We start from the raw sequence: 20286 nt of genomic DNA, 5'->3' as shown, positions 1-20286 counted from the left end.
CTGTTGTCGAAGAGTCTGGGTTGTTCCAGACTGTCGGCCAGCAGGCCTGTCGCCTGTCTCGCAGTGGCCCTTGGTGTCTGGACTGCTGCTGTTGCTGAAGAACGTCTCCCCTGGGCTCACCGACCTGGAAGCAGGAGAGACCCAGTCAGACGTGACTCGCAGCCAGTTCAGTCCCCACGGGTGGGCTGGGAGACAGACTCCCTGGCGCCCTGGCCCTTGGTTCTGAACTCTGGTCTTTGTCAGCCATCCTCGGCCTGTCAGTGGGGGTCCCTGACTCTGGGCCTGAGGTGGGCCACTCGCCAACAGGAGAAACCATGCCCAATCCCGGACCCTAACCACTCAGCTCACGGCCCAAGGTGCGTCCTTGCCCAGCCCCCATCCCTGACAGGAACTGATGAGTCGGGGTGACCACCATGCAGGATGTTGCTGTGCTTACCCTTCCGCATTCTGGCAAATTCCATGAGCATAGGAATACTTGGAAAGTAGATAGAGATGTTTAGCTGGTGCCCTCCCCACCCCAAAGGAGAGTCATGCATGCATGTCCCCCATGAGAGCTGCCACACAATTGTGCAGCTGCACTGGCCATGCTGGAGGTGTTGCTGGGGTGGAAGCTTGCAGGAGGGGACAAGGCGGCAGGGGTGGGAGTCAGGGGCCAGCGTTGATGCTGGAGTGGCCAACGTGGTGAGGGTTGTTGGAAAGTGAGTGTGGGTGACTGCAGAGCACGGCAGAATTGAATGGGAGGTGTGGACATGCACACAGTCCCATCCAATCATCTCATCTAATCATCTCCCACTGTGGATCTGGACCAGGTTTAGAAAGGTGGGGGTGACAAAAGGGAGTGCAGCTCAAGGGGTCCCCAGATCTCCCAGACTGGAGACAGCCCCCTCCCAGCCCACCCCGAGGACCTGCACGCACCTGCCCTCTGGCCGGTGACCACTGGTGTCAGTGCAGCAGCTTAGGCTAGGAGGGCCCGGTCTCGCCCCCACACCCAGAGCTCTGGGTCATAGGCTTGGATCTGGAAAGACAAACGTTCCCTCAGAGGCTCTTCCCTGGCCCTTCTTGCCTGTCCCCACATCCCAAGCCCGGGCCCTGCAGCCCTGCTCCTGGGTCCTGCTCAAGCCGCCCCAGCCTCACCCACCTCCTCACACTCCTCCAGGGTGACCCAGGCCTTCCAGCCCATGCAGCGCATGAACTGCAGGCGCAGGTGGTCGAAGAGGGGCCGCTGGGCGTCATCCTTGCCGAAGAGGAAGGACAAGATGGCCTGCTTGGGAGGCTCGTCGTCCTCTTCGTCCTCCTCCATGTCGTTGGCCAGGTAGCTGGGAAAAGAAGCCCATCTCTTTGCGCGGGCCCAGCGGGAAGACCTCTGGCCAAGCTCAGCTTCTGCATGGGAGCCCTCAGTGCCCCTGTAGCTGGACAGGAACTGGCAGAGAATGCCTCCCTCCTGGGCCCTGGGCACTGCATCCCTGCCCTCCCCCTCCCCACCCCTTCACCATGATGCAGGTGCACACACCTCCCCAACGACACAGACGTGCCCCCAAGGGCAGACACAGCGTGTCCATCCACTCCCGTGCACTCATTCCACATGCAGCTTGTAGTTCCACATTCCCTGTCACACTCTCTGACCCATGGCATGTACCAGGCAAGGCCTTGTGCAGAGTGAATGAGGTGCCACAAAAGGGCAGGAGCTGAGCTGTCATCTTACACTCAAGTAGGGCCAAGCCTGTAAGAGCCTGTGGGCACTGTGACGTGACCCTGCCACACGGGCCTGGGCCCAGCAGGTCAGGGATCAGAAAGGGTGCCCCCGGAAGCGGGCTGGGCAGCAGCGCTGGGAGGCCAGAGAAGCAGAGGGAGGGTGTGGTGTTGGAGCTGACTCTGCTGTTGCAGGTGGAGGGAGGACTCAGTCCTGCATGTTCCAGGGCAGAGAGTCGGGAAGCAGAATACTCACAGAGCTACGAAGAAATGAATGCGCCTGTACTGCCATGGGTAGAGGCCGGCTCGGCTGAGGTAGGCGATGACCATGGCCAGCAGGTACTGATGGAGAGAGGGCAGCACGACACGAGTCATGACTTGACGAGAATCAGGACAGGGTGGTGGGTATTGGGGCAGTGGGCTGTTGCCACTCAGTGTAGCCTTGCCACTGCCAGGGCCCTGTGTGAGGGCAGCTGGGGTTCCCAGGGCTCTGGAGGAGCAGGAAGCTGGGCACCTGGGCCCTGATCATCAGGGATGCCCACGAGAGTTGTGACATCCAGGCTGGCCTGACCTGGGGCCTGGCACAGAGGCAGCAGTCTCAGTGGGGAGCAGAGATGCCACAGGCTCCGTCATACATGCGGGGCCCGTCAGGAAAGGGCAGGCACTGTGTGTGCGTGCTGGGTGGAGGCACGTGCAGGGGCAGATGACTGCAGGGGTGCTATGCCCTGTGTCCCCCAACCCAATCTATCCCCGTGTGTCGGGCCCACTCACCTTGTCAGATACTCTGAGCTGCTTGTCCCAGGCCAGGAACCGCTTGACCACGGGATCCTCTGGGGAAAGGGGCCAGTGTGTTAGGCTGAGAAGCAGGCGGGCCCTGGCCTCTTCTGGGGAAGTGTCAGGTCAGAGCCAAGGGTCCAGCAGCCATGCAGAGGCTGGGCACATGTGGCTGGCAAGCAAGGGTCTGTGGCTGCCAGTGAGGAAGGGCTTGGTCCAGCATGGATGTGTGTCCTGGGCCTGTGCACATGCCCGTGGCTGCCCATGTGCCACTGAGGCCTGTTTCAGTCTGTATGGGGTGGTCAGTGGGTGACAGCCCGGCATTTACAGTGAGCCCGGCATCTCCGCAGCCCCGCTGGTGGACGTGGGCAGCAAGAGCTCATGTGTATCAGAGAGGCTGGCAGATCCAGGGCTCTCCCCAGGCCCCCAGTCTCTCTGGCTACACAGGCGAGGCTCCATCCAGGTCCCCCAGGACCTGTCCCTTCCCTCCGAAGCACCCCCCACAACCCTCCCCGAGTCTCATGCCCTACCGAGCAGCCTGTTGAAGACCTTGTGGTGCTCAGGCAGCACCGTCGACACACGCTGCTTCTTGAGCCTCATCTTCAGCCCCAGGAGCCACTCCACATCCCAATTCTCCGTGGGCTCTGTGCTTTGTGTGCACCTTTGGGTTGGTCTCCGGGGCCAGCTCGCCCTGCAGCCCCGAGGCCATATGCCCTGCATCTCTGTTGTCACCTCTGTCTCGGAGTCTGACCCCGAGATGGAGAAGGCTGTGGACCAAGGCCTCTTTGTGCTGCCGGCAGAACTCTGGGGCTGGGAGCTGGTGTCCACGTGTGGGGCTGTGGGAAGGAATAGGCTCTGTCGTGACGGGCCATCTCTAGTCTTGGCCCCCACAGAATAACTGAAAGCTGCCATGCTCCCCAGCCCCAGCTTGGGGCCTCCTCCTGAGGCCGCCTGCTCCTTGACACATGGCACACTTGGTACCACCCCCAACACCCAACATTGCCCAGCCTGTCTTCTAGCCTGTAATGGAAGCCAGGACACCTGCCCCATTCCCAATCCCCCCACTGCCGTGCCTAGCTCCCTGGGGTTGTGTCCTTGTGGGCATCCTGGTCTCCTCTTGGAGGCCTCTCCTCCAATCCTGACCCCCCGAGGCCTTCTTTGCCATCACACTTGTCCTCAGCTCCCTAGGACTGCTGCCACCCTCCTCCTCCCCAGTGAGATTGTGAGTCACCTGCTCCCTCGGGCCCCTCATCTGGTGGTCCTGGGACCTCATCATCCACCAGCGCCTCCAGGGGACAGTCCTCGATCTGGGGGTCCGGTTCGCAGCTGGCCATGGTCTTTCTCAAAACCGTGGCTCCCTGTTGCGGACCCACACCCTGATCTCTCTCAGTCCTTCCCGATCAAGCCTGGCTGGCTCAAGCGCACCGTGTCGTATCTTCCTCAGCGTGGGAGTCAACACTGAAGCCCAGCTCGGAGAAGACGCTGTTAGCCAGTGCTGGCAGGTGCCAGTGAGTGTGGCCCCTCCAATCAGGAGGGGCGGAATCCTCTGATGTCATCTGTTATTCCAACCTGGCAACCAGCTCGAAGCATCGCAGGAGTAACTGCCATACCTGCCTGACACCTGACCCTGTGTGGACCATTTGTTTGGTTGACCCAGGACCCCATCTCTGACCACACTGTCCACAGCCACACTCCAGGCCTCTGGCCTCCCTACTCATCCACAACAAGTCTGATAAAATGATTTTATTTTGGTGTTGATTATGTAGTTGAGATGGATCCATGTCCATGTGTACCAGTGTATCCCATGGGAAGGGTGGAGGAATAGGCTCCCGTGCATGACACCATCGCTTCTGATGTTCATTTTGTTCTCTTTGTTCTTGGGGAAAGGGAAGAAGAAGAGGTGAAGCCATACCCAGCATCCTAACCGCATGAGTGCCGGGGGGTGGAGGACAGCCACCCCATATCATCCCAGGGTCCCAGATGTGGATCAGGCTCTGAGGGCACTGCGCAAGGGGTTGTGATAGTTCTGAAAGGCTGTTGGTTTTGTTGCTGCAAGAATGAGGAAATTCTTCCAAGGTCCACTGGCTGACATTGTCCACCTGAGAGTGTCCGTTTGCCCCGATGCTTGATGCTAAAGCCTGGTTTGGAGAGTTGTCCGATTGGTTCTGTCTCCCATCGTCTACATGGTACTCAATGTCCTCTGCAGACCTGGGTGAGCTGCCATCTGCCCCAAGTGCATCTGGGCATGCTGTCCACTGCTCAGGCTTAGCAAGTGAGGAGGCCCAGTTCTCCAAAATCCATGAGATCTAGTTTTTGTTGGTGAGAGATGTGTCCTGTTGGCAAGAAACAGATGTGTTTGTTTTTCTTTTAGATCTAGTCTACTAATCTGTGACGTTTCATTGAGGAGTTGAAGCCATTTCTCTTCAGTGTTAGTGTAAATGGGTGGTAATTTGGTCCTGTCGTTTTAGCAATGGGTTGTTCATTGATTGAGTCTTCTGTTGTTCTTTTCCTGGGATGTTGTTGGTTTTGGTGGGTGGTATTCCATTACTCTGTGAAGAGAACCTGTTTAAGTCTTCTGTGTAGTGCAGTTTTGGAAGAGGCAAATTCTTTTCACTTTTCTTTGCTTTGGAAGCATTTTATTTCATTTGTGAAGACAAAATTTAGCTGGGTACGACATCGTGGGCTGACCATTTTGTGCTTTGAGGATTGGGAAGATGTTGCTCCATTCTCTTCTGGCCAGTAGAGTTTCCTGTGAGAGGTCTCCTGTGAGTTTAATTGCCATTTTTTTGTTTCTTTTTTTTTTTCTTTTCTGTTTGTTCTTTTGTTTTGTTTTTATTAATTACATTGTTTTATGTGACACAGTTTTATAAGTACTGGGATTCCCCCCACCCCTCTGCCCATGGTGGATTCCTCCACCTTGTTGCATGACCAGAGTTCAAGTTCAGTTGAGATTCTTTCTTTGCAAGCATATACCCAGCATAGAGTCCAGCCCCTTGTAGTCTAGAGAAGTTGAACGGCTTGCTGGGGAGACCTTCTGTGGTCTGAAGGGAGAGCCAGCAGAATATCATCCCGATCCCTTAAAAGCCCCAACATAATATCAGCAAGAATTGATACCATTATGGAATCAACTGACATAGTATTGAGTAAACAATATGTTAAAAAAAATGCAAGTTCTTAACCACATCCTGACTACTTCATTGACATTTCAATTTTTGTTGATACACAGGACTGGCTGCTATACACCTTGAAGTGGCTATCGGGTGCTTTCAGCTGTCTCGTGTCTATTTTCATTTTAGTGTTTATCAGTTTACAGTGTTGAAGCATAATTTTGCTGAACTTGGCAGATTTTAGGATAGTCTAAACTGGCTTGTAACTTCAACAAGGCATTTGTCAACAGTTGAGGTGCAGAAGCGTTTTAGGAGGGGTGTGCAGAGAAATCTCCAATCCCCTAGTGAGGAGTAACTAATCCTTTGAGGAGTAACTAATCCTTTGTTTCCTACCTCGTAAGGTTTATGTGGATCCATGCTGACCATTTCCTGTCTGGTTCTAAGCTTTGCTTGTATTTCTGTGTATCTATTCTAGTTTTCTGGGGGTGGGGGCAGGGGATCCGGAGCGACCCTGATGGTCGTTGCAAGAGAGGGTGGGGATCCAAGTAGGAACTAAGTAAGGACCAGAAAAAGCTGCTCTGCCTGGTCCTGAAGGAAGCCTACTGTTGTTGTGTTTCTGCAGACGACTCTGGGCTCCTGGCTGTTGTTCCGAGGACCTTGGATCATGTGAGGAAGGATTTGAGCTTCTTCCATCCCATGTAGCAGATCCAGACGGGGCTGGGTGACCTCGGAGTTCTCGGCCTCCAGAGGCACTGCCATTCCGCGTGTTCTGCTTGGCTGTTGGGATGAAGTCCTTGGTGCCCGTACTGATAGTCCTTTGTGAGGATTCGAGAGTCTTGAGGATTATCCCTCATGTTCTTGATGTCTTCCTCAGTTCACTCTGAGATTGACCAAGGGTTTTGCTGCTTTGCAAGGGAGTCTTGAGTAACATGCATTGTGTCTCTGTCTCTTCCTTTCTCTTGGTCACTGTACTTGAGGTTGTGAGATTCTTCTCCTTGGGGCAGGTTTCTAAGCTGTGTCACCCACAAGTCTGCAATTTGATTTTTCTTTTTGTGGTTGGCACGTGGCTCTTTGCTTGCAATCCCTTGTGCCACTCCCTCCACGAGTTCCAGGTCTGGATTCTTATGTTCGATTTTAGCATGGTCTGCGTAGCCCCAGCTCCTGGCTTTCCATCTCCACCTGCTGTGATACCAAGCTGAGGCTGCACCATTGTCTATAGGATCTTTTTCCGGTTTTGAGTTAGAGGAGGTCCCAGAATTAGGGAGGCATCCGGTGTCTTGTATAACTGGATTGTTGTTGGTGCTGATCCTTCCTGAACCTGTTGGCTGTTAGGCAGAGGGCCACATGTACCTATTTTGACCCATACAATGCCAAAGTCGGTGTTCTTCCCTGTGGGACCAGTGCAATGCACTGAGCTCAGTGAGTTCATCCCCGTTCAGCACATGCACAGCTCACTCTTGTCCTACAGTCTTAAAGTCTTTCCACACTGTACAAAGTGGCACGTGATGTGCCGCTAGTAGAGTTGTTGATCTGCTGGCTATCAGGTTGAGGGCTACCCGTGCCTCTCTTGGGTGGAACCTGTAGGATGGCACTTTGTTGCAGTTGACTCAACAAATGAGCCAGAAATGCGTTCACTCCCAGCTCAGTGCATGCTCAGTCCTGCCCCAAAGCCTTTGCCTCCCTATACCAAATGACACCTGAGTCGGCTTTGTGGGGGCCAACTGGGCTGTGAGATCCACCCTGTTCCCTCACTGCCCGTCTGGGACGTGCTGCTCTGTCTCTGCTCCTGGTGAAATCCAACAGGCCAGCAGGACGGGCAGTTGTTTGTCTGGGTTCACCTTCTGAGCTCCTGGTGAAAGTCCCTTCCCAGCTTGTTGCTGGTGTAGTTCTGGCTGCCAGTGGTGTTCTGAAAGCAGCTGGGGTATCGGTCTCTGCAATGCCACACCATTGTGTCGGCTGCTTTCCTGTGTCTGTCAGTCTCTTGTCCCCCTCTGCTGTGATTCAGTGCTCTCCTATTTCCTGGAATGTGCCCCTCGTGCTTCACACGGGCTAATGTTTCTCCATTTGTTTAAACGTGTCCTTCCCTTATTCCGCTATCATTCCCCCTTGTAATGTGCACACAACATCTGCCTTTTATGTTTGCTTCACTTAACAGTATGACCTAGAGATTCTTCTACAGATGTTTGTTTTTCATTGCTTTTTTGTAACCTTTGAGTTTTCCACTGTATGCATGTACCATGATCAGTCGCTAAGTTACATGGCAATATCACGTATAACAAACAGTGCTTGTGTTAGTCAGTTGGTACACAGACTCCCTTGAATTGTGTGAATGGCTATATATTCACTCTGCAATGGCCACTCCGCCAGAGCCAAGCCAGTCAGAAGCCAGGAGCTAGAAGCTTTGTGCAGGTCTCCCATGCGGGTGCAGGGTCCCCAGGCTTTGGGCTCTTCTCCGTGTCCTCCAAGGCCACAAGCAGGGAGCTAGTTGGGAAATGGAGCGGCCAGAAGTTAAAGCAGCACACAGGTAGGATCTTGGTGCTTGCAAGGGGAGGATTATCCAATTGAGCTATCACACCAGGATCAGCGTTGACATAAATGTAAATACACACATACATATATATGTAATTATTAATAAATATTTATATTTATTTGAGACAGGGAGGAAGATGTTACGTCTAATGATTCACTCTCCAAGTGACGGCAGTGGCCGGAGCTGCACCGATCTGAAGCTAGGAGAGAGGAATTTCCATGAATTCTCCCATGCAGGTCAGGGTCCCGAGGCTTTGGGCCATCCTTGACTGCTTTCCAGGCCACAAACAGGGAGCTGAATGGGAAGTGGAGCTCCGGGATTAGAACAAGCGCCCATATGGGATCCCAGAAAATTCAAGGCGAGATTTTTAGCCACTATGCCAAATCGCTGTGCCTACATTGATATATATTAAGAAAAAGTGCTCATAAGTGAAGCTAAGCAACTGCTTTCTGGGGAAATGATTTGTTCTGAGGGATAGTTCATATGTGCATGTATTTCTCATCTTCACAGGATCTTAAAAGCAGAAATTAGTTTGCAAACGTCAAAGATGACCAGTGACCAATGGGATATCACTATTAGTTCTCTGAACTTTTCTTTATTTCTTTTTTGAGATGGTAGAGATTGAGTGGAAAGGACTGAAACACAGACAATGATGTTACGGGTCTATTTAGATTGTTAATTGCTTCTTGATTCAGTCTTGGTGGTTCGTATGTGTCCAAACATCTATCCATGTCTACTAGCTCTTCTGATTTGTTTCTGTAGAGTTGCTTGTGATAGTTTGTAAGAATTGTCTGTCTGTCTGAGGTATCAGTTGTTATGTTTCCTTTCTGATGTCTGATGCTATTGATGTGTATCTTCTCCCTCCTTGTTTTGAAGAGTTGTGCTAGTGGGGAGTGTATTTTGTTGATTTTCTCAAAGAACCAGCTCTTTGATTCATTGAGCTGATGAACTGTAGTCTTGGTGTCTCTTTGGTTTATTTCCTCCCTTATTTTGATGATTTCTTTTCCTTCATGATGTTGGGATTGCTTGCTGTTGTTGGTCTGGTTTGTCTGACTCCTGTAAGGAGAGTGGATTTACTTGATGCTTTTCTAGTTTCTGAATGTAAGCATGGATTGAGATGAATTTTGACACTGGCTTGATTGTGTCTCATCAGATTTAATCTATGTGTTGATGCCTTCATTGATTTCAAGCAATTTTTAAATCTCTCCTTTCATTTCCTCTTGAATCCAGTGCTCATGTGGTAACATATTATTCAGCCTCCATGTGTTTGCAAGTCTTCTTGGCTGCTTTGAGTTCTTGGTCTCTAGCTTACTCCATGATGCATGGTATAATGTTGATGTTATTTATGTTTGCTGAGGCTTGTTTTGTGGCGTAAACATGGTCAGTTCCTGAGAACGTTCCATTCACTGATGAAAAGCAAAAGGCCCAGCGTGGTGTGGCAGTGGTTTGGGTCCTCGCCTTGCATGCCCGGGATCCCATCTGGGTGCCGGTTCTGATCGTGGTGGCCTGGCTTCCCATCCAGCTCCCTGCCTGTGGCCTGGGAAAGCAGTGGAGGATGGCCCAAGGCTTTGGGACCCTGCGCCCGTGTGGAAGACCCAGAAGAGCCTCCTGGCTTCGGATTGGCATAACATCAGCAGTTGCGCTTACTTGGGGAGTGAATCATGGGACGGAAGATCTTCCTCTCTGTCTATCCGCCTTTTCAGTAAAAATAAAAGTGTATTGTGTATCTGTAGGTTGAAAAGTTGGGTAGTGAAGCAGTACACATCACCCAGTTGCGAATCTGAGCACCAGAACAGAGTGTGGATCAGGCCAGGTTTGCTCCCAACACATACAGTTCTCCTAGGCTTCTGGTGAACGCCCCTTCCCACCTTGTTGCTGCTGGGGTTCTGAGCGCCAGTGCAATGCAGATCGCCACTTGCTAAATGCCGCTGGGTTACTGGTCACTGCAACACCACAGCATTTTGTCTGCTGCTTTCCTGTGTCTGTCAGTCTCCAGGTGCCCCTCTGCTGTCATTCTGTCCTCCCCTATTTCCTGGAATGTGCCCTTTGTGCTTCACATGGGCTAACATTTTTCTGTCTGCTGAAATGTGTCCTCACCTGATTCCAGCAGATCTTAATTCTCCCAAAAGCTTGCACTTTCTAAAGCTAAGTACTACACCCACCCCCTTCAGGAGATGCCACCACTGATTTTGTTCACTACACGGGGACTGTGGAGTTGTTGCCACATTTTAGCTCCAAGTCCAGAGCAGGTTGTCCTGCACCCAGTGTGTGCCGTGAACTGACCTCGAATGTCTGTTCCCAGAGAGAGCTCTTGTGTGTGTCAGCGAGTGTGGAGACCTCAGTCAGTGTGTCACACACCTACCCTGGCTGGTGTTTTTTTTGTTTGTGTTTGATACATTTTCATAGTTGTTTAATGCACATATGGTCAGTGGCTACAGGAAATTGGGTGAGACCTTTTTTTCCACATTTTCTTGTTCTGTATGTGTTTGAAGAAGGTAAATAAAGGGAGAAGCCCTACCTAGCCTCCACGCCATGCCAAGTAACCGACTCGGGGCATGCTCTGAAGGTCCTACTCAAGAGGTTGTGGTAGCTCAACAGGTTTGAATTCCTGCCAATCTCGCCATTCCAAGCGTGATGGAATCTCTCGAGAATGCAGTGATTGACATAGTCCACCTTAGAGTCTCTGTTTGCCGAGGTATTCATTGCCAACACATGGCTGGGGGAGTTGATTGTTGAATGATTTGTTCTGTCTTCTGTCCTCTGTTGTGGTACCAAGTGTCCTCTGAAGTTTCTGATGGACTGCCATATCTTCCACGTGCACCTGGAAATGCTGTCCACTGCTCCGTGTGAGTCTCTGAGGAGGCTCAGCTTTGACACTTGCACTCCATGAACAGACCATGGAACCTGTACTTCTGTGCATGGTTAGTGTTCTGAGATGAGCAGTTGAGTTGGAGGGATCCCCAGGGAAAGTTGGTCTGAGGTGATTCCAGAACAGAATCTTGTGTGTGCATGCCAGTACAGGGTCTGGCACAGTTTGTCACCCGAGTCAGCTTATGCATATGCTGGTGGTTGCAATTGCTGGGTCAGTTGCCTTTCCAGCGCTGTCATCCACATGAACCAAATGGTGTTGCAGTCCATCCCGATTCTGCCCAGCACACACTCAACCCTCAGGCAAAAAAAAAAAATCATTGGGAGTTGCAGCCTAGTCATAGCAACCCGCAATAACCCCCACCAGGCCCATCCCCTGCCCTGGTGTCCGTGCTTGCCAGTATGTACAGCAAACTGGCCCAGCCTGTCCCACATCCCATTCAACTCTCATGCATGTCAGTGGGCACTGAAGCCTAGTTCAACCCAACCAGCTCCACTCTCCAGCCCCCACACATTCTGGTGAGTGCCACTCTGTCCCGCCAGGTCTGCCCCAGTCCTGGTTTTCAGGATTGGTTTTCTAGTGGGAATGCTGACCCAAGAAGGAGGTGCCCATTATTTATTTCTGTCCTGGGCCCACTTCTGGATCATGCAGTTTCCAGGTGGTTGTGCAGTTTAGCTTGACAGAATTAGCCCCCAGTGCCAGCATATTCCGTCTGAAGCTGTGGCAAAGGCAACCAACCCTCACCCATTGTGCTGTATGCTTGCACCAGCAGGGACAGTCAGCCCAGCCTGGCTCTTCCCTGATCTGGCTTACATGAGGCACATGGGTGTTGTAGCCCTGTCCGGTTTGGTGTGCCTGCATCCCAACTCACGGTCTCCAGTGGGAGTGGCTGTAGCCCACCTTGTCTTGGCATTTGCCCGTGGGTGCCCTAGCCTGGCCCCGGCTGGCCCGCCCTAATTTCAGCTGGTGAGCATTACAACCTAGCCCAGCCAGGTAGGCACCCAATCCCAGCTGTACTGTGTACTGGTATGTGTTGTGACGAGGTGTGGCCTGACCCACACTTTGTCCTGGTGCTCAGATTCACCAGTGGGTGGTGTGCACTGGTTCAGCCTAATCTGCCACCAGCCTATGGCAAATATATGTTGCTGGGTACCTTTCCCTTGCTGGGTCTGGGTCTGGAATGCACCTTATTGTGGTTCTTGTGCTCACCTGTCAGGACTGTGTTCTGTCAGAATAGTATCCCAAGCTCCCCATTCAGAATCTCTCCCAAAGCCAATTTCTTGCACACTGTTGGGTCAGTGGGCTCACACTACTTAGTCCACATCCTTAGATCTGCCAGGAACAGTGGCCTTTCCAGGCTGGCCTACAAAGCATTCCAGTTCTTTTTATATTTTAAACTATATGTTCATTTTGATTTCAAAATCATACACAAAGAGGAAGAGAAGTAAAGAGAACTATCTTCTGTCCAATGATTCACTCCCCAAATGAGCACAATGGCCAGAGCTGCACTGATCCCAATCAGGAGCCCAGATCCCCTTGCGGGTCTACCATGTGGGTGCAGGGTCCCAAGGCTTTGTGCTGTCCTTGATTGCTTTCCCCAACAATAAGCAGGGCTCTGGATGAGAAGCAGGGCTGCCAGAATGAGAACCAGCACTGCTATGGGATCCTGGTGCCTTCAAGGCAAAGACTTTAGCCATTGGGCCAAGGCGCTGTGCCCTCCAGTTCTTACTGTTGCAGGTTTCAGCACAGCCAAGGCTCGTTCATCACGAGACTCAGTTGGGGCAGAGACCTAGGCTACTCCATCCTACATGTGCCCTGGTCCTGCAGAGCACCAGTTCCTGCGCTGGCTCTTTCAGGCACTAGTTGGTGCTAGAGCTGACCTAGTTTGGCACACCCCCAGACGTGTCCACACACATGCTGAGGGATACTGCAGACCTGTCCAGCCCAGTTTGCCACCCCAATTCTGGCTCTGGCACTCTCCAGTGGGAACCGTACCCTAGCTGGGGCATCCTCTTACCTTCCCGAGAAGACCTGCTCCCAGCCATAGAGCTTGGATGTGCCAGTGCATGCTCTGACCCAGCCTGGCGTAACCCATCACCCATCTTGGCCTTTCCCATCAGATGCTGCAATCTAACCAGGTGAGCCAGCCCAAGGCTCAATTCTTATGGGGACTGGGGTTGGGTGCAACCTAGCCTAGTCAAGTCTGGTGTCATCCCAGGCTTTCATGCTGCAAGTTGTTATGATAGCCTAACCTACTAGCACACAATGCATCTGGAATCCTGCATATGCTAGTGTGCCACGATTTTCTCTGGCCCTGCCACATGCACCAGTTACCCCTCCACCAGAAACACCCGATACACTTGACAACAAGTGGAGTAGCCTTGCCCGGACTGACCAATTGCCAGCTTGCCTCATGTGCTCAGCAGTGAGGGCTAGAGCCCAGCTGGGGAGTTCCCCACCTTCCCCCACCAGGCCGACTCCCACACCCAGATCTCACTTGTTCTAGAGGTTTCTAGCCCCTAACCCTGCAGTCTGCACCCTCTGTCTTGTCCTTTGTGTGAGCTGATGTATGATGTTGCCCTTGCCACTACATATCATTTATTTGTGTGTGTGTGTGTGTTCCTGCAGGTGCTGCATCCTGGATGAGTTGGGTCTGTTCCCAACCCGAGTTTCCATGAGTGCCAGCGGGTTCCTTGGTCATGCCTAGCTCAACGCATGGCCACCCTAACTCCTGAGCAAACCAGTGAGTATTGCAGTTGCACAGGGATGAGTCCACAGATACCTCACACAATCTTCCTCAGACTTGGTTCTCTAGCCTGTTAGTTAGTATTATCATGCAACCTAATATTATCAGTCCCAATTTCTATCTTCAGAGGCAGGTGCTGTGCTCTTGTGGTGCCAGGTTGGGGCCATGTTGTTTGTGCCTCAGCTGGCGGCTAGGTCGCAGGCTGGATGGCCACGCTGCTGGGAGCTGAATCGAGGCTCTTGTGCCATCTGGTCCTCCTCAACCTACATCGCCCCACTGATAGGGCAGCATGCACAAAACCAAACAACACACAAAACATTCCATGCACAGGCTACCGTGAGGGAAGTGGAAAGCAATGGCTCCCTCCCTCCCTCCTGAGCATGTGCCTCTGAGCCAGCCCCCTCCTTGCCCCCTTCCCCACAAACACAGAAGATCTCACAGAGATGTCAGTTCATGTCCCGGCTGCTGTGTTTCCCTTGCAGCTGCGTGAACACAACCTGGGAAGCTGCAGCAGTAGATAGCCGAATGGTCACCTGTGCAGGAGACCCTGATGAAGTTCTGGAATGTGGGCTTCTCCCTGGGACAGTGCTGGCTGTTGCAGCCCTCAGGGAAGGAAGCCAGCAGATGGAAGCTTTCTCTCTGTCTGTCCCTCTGTCCCTCTCTGTAGCTCTGTGTTTGTGATCAAGAAGTCCATGTTTGGAAGCTCTGGAGTTGGCAGGAGCTCCCCTTTGTACTTCCCCATACTCTGGCAGGCTCCCTGGCCCTGTCTTCACAGAGGGTGTCTGGTGCGTCCTATCAAACGCTGTTGCTCCATTCAGTGGAGCACATAGAGCACGACTGTGTAAAGAGAGAGAGGAAGCCTGCTGAGCCTAGGGGACAGGTGGGGACTGTCACCAAAGAGACCACAGGCTGCCTGGCCTCCAGCAGGAAGTATGGAGTGCTGGAGAGAGCAGACATAGCAGGCAAGGAGCAGAAGCAGCCAGCCAGGGTGTGGCCAGCAGGGTCTTCCTGCAGTGAACTGGTGACAGGAGGGGAGAGTGCATTGGCCTCAGGAGCCGAGGAGGAAGAGGTATCCTCCACCGCAGGTGTGGGACCCTGCACATGAGGGAGGGGTGGTCCTGTCTTCCCTGAGCACAGGTGAATGTCCCCGCTGCCCGGTGCTGCCCACAGAGGTGTCAGCCTCCCGCGTGTGCCTCTGGCCCAGCCCTGGTGCTTGTGGAGCTTTGTTTGGGGACTAACCCAGGAGCTGACTTTCCTTGTCCCTATCATCTAACCGACAGGCCCCTGCCAGCTTTGCACCCTGGGTCTCTCTGCACTGCAGTGCAGGCCACGCCTCCCGCTCCAAGGCCCTTTGCAGGTGAAGAGTCAGTCACCATCAGTGCTCAGGGTCCAGCGAGGGAGTCAAGGGACCACCACGCCATGGCGCAGCAAGACCACCTGACAGCACGCAAGATGGGACAGAAAAGCCAGCATGCATGGTGGAGGTAAGGAGACTGTTTTATTACAAGACCCCAAGAGGTGTAGTTCATGTTCTCCCCTCACATATTGACCACGGTCCTCATGGTGTCCAGGGCAGATGAGTTAAAAAATTTTTAATGTTGTACAAAATTCCATATATATATATAACATAACAGTCAAAATGCCAACAACAGTATACAAGCCACGATTCCACAACAGTGGCCATTTCAAAACTATGTGCAATAAATGTAATACATTATCTCTAAAAATAGCGTTTTATAAATTTTTTTTTCTTTATACTCTGACTTAGTTGATTAGGGTCCTGAGATTCAAGGGCTACAGGGTGAAAGTGGGTAATAGCATTGTTTCCACACTAATATTAGCATTTTTGTCTGTTTTTCTGGGGTTAGGGGAGTAACAAAGGGCAAAGCCCCACCCAGCCTACCACCCATGCCAGATCCCCAAGGGGAGGCGCGCTCCGAGGGTCCTGCTCAAGCAGTTTTGGTAGTTCATCAGTTCTGGATTGCTGCCAGTCTCGCAGTTCCAATCGCAAGGAAACCTATTCAGAGTCCACTGGCGGACAGTCTCTTGGTGGTTGGGCTTCTAAGATCAGCAGTTCCGTTGGAGGGATCTCCAAAGAAACTTCCTCTGAGATGATCCCAGACCTGATTCTTGCGTGAGTTTGCTAGTACAGAGTCCAGCACTGTCCGTCACCCCAGTCAGCTTATGCACATGCTGGTCGTTAAGCTTGCTGGGTCCATTCTGTTTCCAGCCCTGTCTTCCTCATAACCCAACGAGTGTGTTGTAGTCCAGCTGAATCCTATCCACTTCCTATTCAGTCCTCCCGCGAACCAGTGGGAGCTGCAGCCTAGTTTGAGCGACTCCCTGTAGCCCCCCTCCCAATTCTGCCCCCTATTTCAAAACGATGTGCAATAAATTTAATAAGGTATCTCTAAAAATAGCGTTTTAAAAATATTTTTCTAAGAAAATATATCTTAATATGTATACATTCTGTAAGAGCTATATATAGAATATGCACTCCATTAGAAGTATGAGTAAAATTGGAGTGCAATTCAAACAAATGATGGGTTCAAGAGTGGGACCCCTCTGATGGTTTTTGACCGTGGGGACCAGATAGTTGAAAACTGAGTGACTAAATCAATAAAGGAGTAGGGCTGCAGCTGCTGTCTCAGGGGAGGAGATCAGTTGTGCCAGTTTGATGGAGTGTCGGGCCAGGATGGAAGTGGATAGAAGGCCTGTCCCACCGCACAGCCCCGGGAGTGCCCACAGCTGGCAGGAGTACTTGGCGGGGACGCTGTTGTCGAAGAGTCTGGGTTGTTCCAGACTGTCGGCCAGCAGGCCTGTCGCCTGTCTCGCAGTGGCCCTTGGTGTCTGGACTGCTGCTGTTGCTGAAGAACGTCTCCCCTGGGCTCACCGACCTGGAAGCAGGAGAGACCCAGTCAGACGTGACTCGCAGCCAGTTCAGTCCCCACGGGTGGGCTGGGAGACAGACTCCCTGGCGCCCTGGCCCTTGGTTCTGTACTCTGGTCTTTGTCAGCCATCCTCGGCCTGTCAGTGGGGGTCCCTGACTCTGGGCCTGAGGTGGGCCACTCGCCAACAGGAGAGCCCATGCCCAATCCCGGACCCTAACCACTCAGCTCACGGCCCAAGGTGCATCCTTGCCCAGCCCCCATCCCTGACAGGAACTGATGAGTCGGGGTGACCACCATGCAGGATGTTGCTGTGCTTACCCTTCCGCGTTCTGGCAAATTCCATGAGCATAGGAATACTTGGAAAGTAGATAGAGATGTTTAGCTGGTGCCCTCCCCACCCCAAAGGAGAGTCATGCATGCATGGTCCCCCATGAGAGCTGCCACACAATTGTGCAGCTGCACTGGCCATGCTGGAGGTGTTGCTGGGGTGGAAGCTTGCAGGAGGGGACAAGGCGGCAGGGGTGGGAGTCAGGGGCCAGCGTTGATGCTGGAGTGGCCAACGTGGTGAGGGTTGTTGGAAAGTGAGTGTGGGTGACTGCAGAGCACGGCAGAATTGAATGGGAGGTGTGGACATGCACACAGTCCCATCCAATCATCTCATCTAATCATCTCCCACTGTGGATCTGGACCAGGTTTAGAAAGGTGGGGGTGACAAAAGGGAGTGCAGCTCAAGGGGTCCCCAGATCTCCCAGACTGGAGACAGCCCCCTCCCAGCCCACCCCGAGGACCTGCACGCACCTGCCCTCTGGCCGGTGACCACTGGTGTCAGTGCAGCAGCTTAGGCTAGGAGGGCCCGGTCTCGCCCCCACACCCAGAGCTCTGGGTCATAGGCTTGGATCTGGAAAGACAAACGTTCCCTCAGAGGCTCTTCCCTGGCCCTTCTTGCCTGTCCCCACATCCCAAGCCCCGGGCCCTGCAGCCCTGCTCCTGGGTCCTGCTCAAGCCGCCCCAGCCTCACCCACCTCCTCACACTCCTCCAGGGTGACCCAGGCCTTCCAGCCCATGCAGCGCATGAACTGCAGGCGCAGGTGGTCGAAGAGGGGCCGCTGGGCGTCATCCTTGCCGAAGAGGAAGGACAAGATGGCCTGCTTGGGAGGCTCGTCGTCCTCTTCGTCCTCCTCCATGTCGTTGGCCAGGTAGCTGGGAAAAGAAGCCCATCTCTTTGCGCGGGCCCAGCGGGAAGACCTCTGGCCAAGCTCAGCTTCTGCATGGGAGCCCTCAGTGCCCCTGTAGCTGGACAGGAACTGGCAGAGAATGCCTCCCTCCTGGGCCCTGGGCACTGCATCCCTGCCCTCCCCCTCCCCACCCCTTCACCATGATGCAGGTGCACACACCTCCCCAACGACACAGACGTGCCCCCAAGGGCAGACACAGCGTGTCCATCCACTCCCGTGCACTCATTCCACATGCAGCTTGTAGTTCCACATTCCCTGTCAACTCTCTGACCCATGGCATGTACCAGGCAAGGCCTTGTGCAGAGTGAATGAGGTGCCACAAAAGGGCAGGAGCTGAGCTGTCATCTTACACTCAAGTAGGGCCAAGCCTGTAAGAGCCTGTGGGCACTGTGACGTGACCCTGCCACACGGGCCTGGGCCCAGCAGGTCAGGGATCAGAAAGGGTGCCCCCGGAAGCGGGCTGGGCAGCAGCGCTGGGAGGCCAGAGAAGCAGAGGGAGGGTGTGGTGTTGGAGCTGACTCTGCTGTTGCAGGTGGAGGGAGGACTCAGTCCTGCATGTTCCAGGGCAGAGAGTCGGGAAGCAGAATACTCACAGAGCTACGAAGAAATGAATGCGCCTGTACTGCCATGGGTAGAGGCCGGCTCGGCTGAGGTAGGCGATGACCATGGCCAGCAGGTACTGATGGAGAGAGGGCAGCACGACACGAGTCATGACTTGACGAGAATCAGGACAGGGTGGTGGGTATTGGGGCAGTGGGCTGTTGCCACTCAGTGTAGCCTTGCCACTGCCAGGGCCCTGTGTGAGGGCAGCTGGGGTTCCCAGGGCTCTGGAGGAGCAGGAAGCTGGGCACCTGGGCCCTGATCATCAGGGATGCCCACGAGAGTTGTGACATCCAGGCTGGCCTGACCTGGGGCCTGGCACAGAGGCAGCAGTCTCAGTGGGGAGCAGAGATGCCACAGGCTCCGTCATACATGCGGGGCCCGTCAGGAAAGGGCAGGCACTGTGTGTGCGTGCTGGGTGGAGGCACGTGCAGGGGCAGATGACTGCAGGGGTGCTATGCCCTGTGTCCCCCAACCCAATCTATCCCCGTGTGTCGGGCCCACTCACCTTGTCAGATACTCTGAGCTGCTTGTCCCAGGCCAGGAACCGCTTGACCACGGGATCCTCTGGGGAAAGGGGCCAGTGTGTTAGGCTGAGAAGCAGGCGGGCCCTGGCCTCTTCTGGGGAAGTGTCAGGTCAGAGCCAAGGGTCCAGCAGCCATGCAGAGGCTGGGCACATGTGGCTGGCAAGCAAGGGTCTGTGGCTGCCAGTGTGGAAGGGCTTGGTCCAGCATGGATGTGTGTCCTGGGCCTGTGCACATGCCCGTGGCTGCCCATGTGCCACTGAGGCCTGTTTCAGTCTGTATGGGGTGATCAGTGGGAGGCAGCCCGGCATTTACAGTGAGCCCGGCATCTCCGCAGCCCCGCTGGTGGACGTGGGCAGCAAGAGCTCATGTGTATCAGAGAGGCTGGCAGATCCAGGGCTCTCCCCAGGCCCCCAGTCTTTCTGGCTACACAGGTGAGGCTCCATCCAGGTCCCCCAGGACCTGTCCCTTCCCTCCGAAGCACCCCCCACAACCCTCCCCGAGTCTCATGCCCTACCGAGCAGCCTGTTGAAGACCTTGTGGTGCTCAGGCAGCACCGTCGACACACGCTGCTTCTTGAGCCTCATCTTCAGCCCCAGGAGCCACTCCACATCCCAATTCTCCGTGGGCTCTGTGCTTTGTGTGCACCTTTGGGTTGGTCTCCGGGGCCAGCTCGCCCTGCAGCCCCGAGGCCATATGCCCTGCATCTCTGTTGTCACCTCTGTCTCTGAGTCTGACCCCGAGTTTGAGAAGGCTGTGGACCAAGGCCTCTTTGTGCTGCCGGCAGAACTCTGGGGCTGGGAGCTGGTGTCCACGTGTGGGGCTGTGGGAAGGAATTGGCTCTGTTGTGACGGGCCATCTCTAGTCTTGGCCCCCACAGAATAACTGAAAGCTGCCATGCTCCCCAGCCCCAGCTTGGGGCCTCCTCCTGAGGCCGCCTGCTCCTTGACACATGGCACACTTGGTACCACCCCCAACACCCAACATTGCCCAGCCTGTCTTCTAGCCTGTAATGGAAGCCAGGACACCTGCCCCATTCCCAATCCCCCCACTGCCGTGCCTAGCTCCCTGGGGTTGTGTCCTTGTGGGCATCCTGGTCTCCTCTTGGAGGCCTGTCCTCCAATCCTGACCCCCCGAGGCCTTCTTTGCCATCACACTTGTCCTCAGCTCCCTAGGACTGCTGCCACCCTCCTCCTCCCCAGTGAGATTGTGAGTCACCTGCTCCCTCGGGCCCCTCATCTGGTGGTCCTGGGACCTCATCATCCACCAGCGCCTCCAGGGGACAGTCCTCGATCTGGGGGTCCGGTTCGCAGCTGGCCAT

General features: G+C 53.9%; 2 protein-coding genes across 2 annotated transcripts in view; both read right to left on the bottom strand.

Moving 5' to 3' along the window:
• The window catches only part of LOC121162753 (speedy protein E4-like), a 19015-nt gene extending 15218 nt beyond the window's left edge, over window positions 1-3797 (bottom strand). Inside the window, exons 1-6 of the mRNA XM_040989961.1 lie at window positions 3695-3797; window positions 2994-3230; window positions 2461-2519; window positions 1946-2031; window positions 1139-1316; window positions 916-1015 (exon numbers count right to left, since the gene is read on the bottom strand). Of these exons, the coding sequence (XP_040845895.1) occupies window positions 956-1015; window positions 1139-1316; window positions 1946-2031; window positions 2461-2519; window positions 2994-3230; window positions 3695-3797 (723 nt within the window). The 3' untranslated portion in view covers window positions 916-955. The remainder of the gene's footprint in view (window positions 1-915; window positions 1016-1138; window positions 1317-1945; window positions 2032-2460; window positions 2520-2993; window positions 3231-3694) is intronic.
• LOC121162752 (speedy protein E4-like) lies at window positions 3224-20286 on the bottom strand. The gene is made up of 7 exons (XM_040989960.1): window positions 20184-20286; window positions 19483-19719; window positions 18950-19008; window positions 18435-18520; window positions 17629-17806; window positions 17405-17504; window positions 3224-3299 (listed from the first exon to the last, which is right to left on the bottom strand). Exons 1-6 carry the CDS (start codon window positions 20284-20286, stop codon window positions 17445-17447), a joined length of 723 nt encoding a protein of 240 aa, XP_040845894.1. The 3' UTR covers window positions 3224-3299; window positions 17405-17444.

This window comes from Ochotona curzoniae, unplaced genomic scaffold, assembly GCF_017591425.1.
Source record: "Ochotona curzoniae isolate NIBS_2020 unplaced genomic scaffold, NIBS_Ocur_1.0 contig_54, whole genome shotgun sequence".
Taxonomy (NCBI): Eukaryota; Metazoa; Chordata; class Mammalia; order Lagomorpha; family Ochotonidae; genus Ochotona; species Ochotona curzoniae.
Note: the sequence above shows the minus strand (reverse complement) of the source record. Positions and strands in the feature narration are given on the sequence as shown.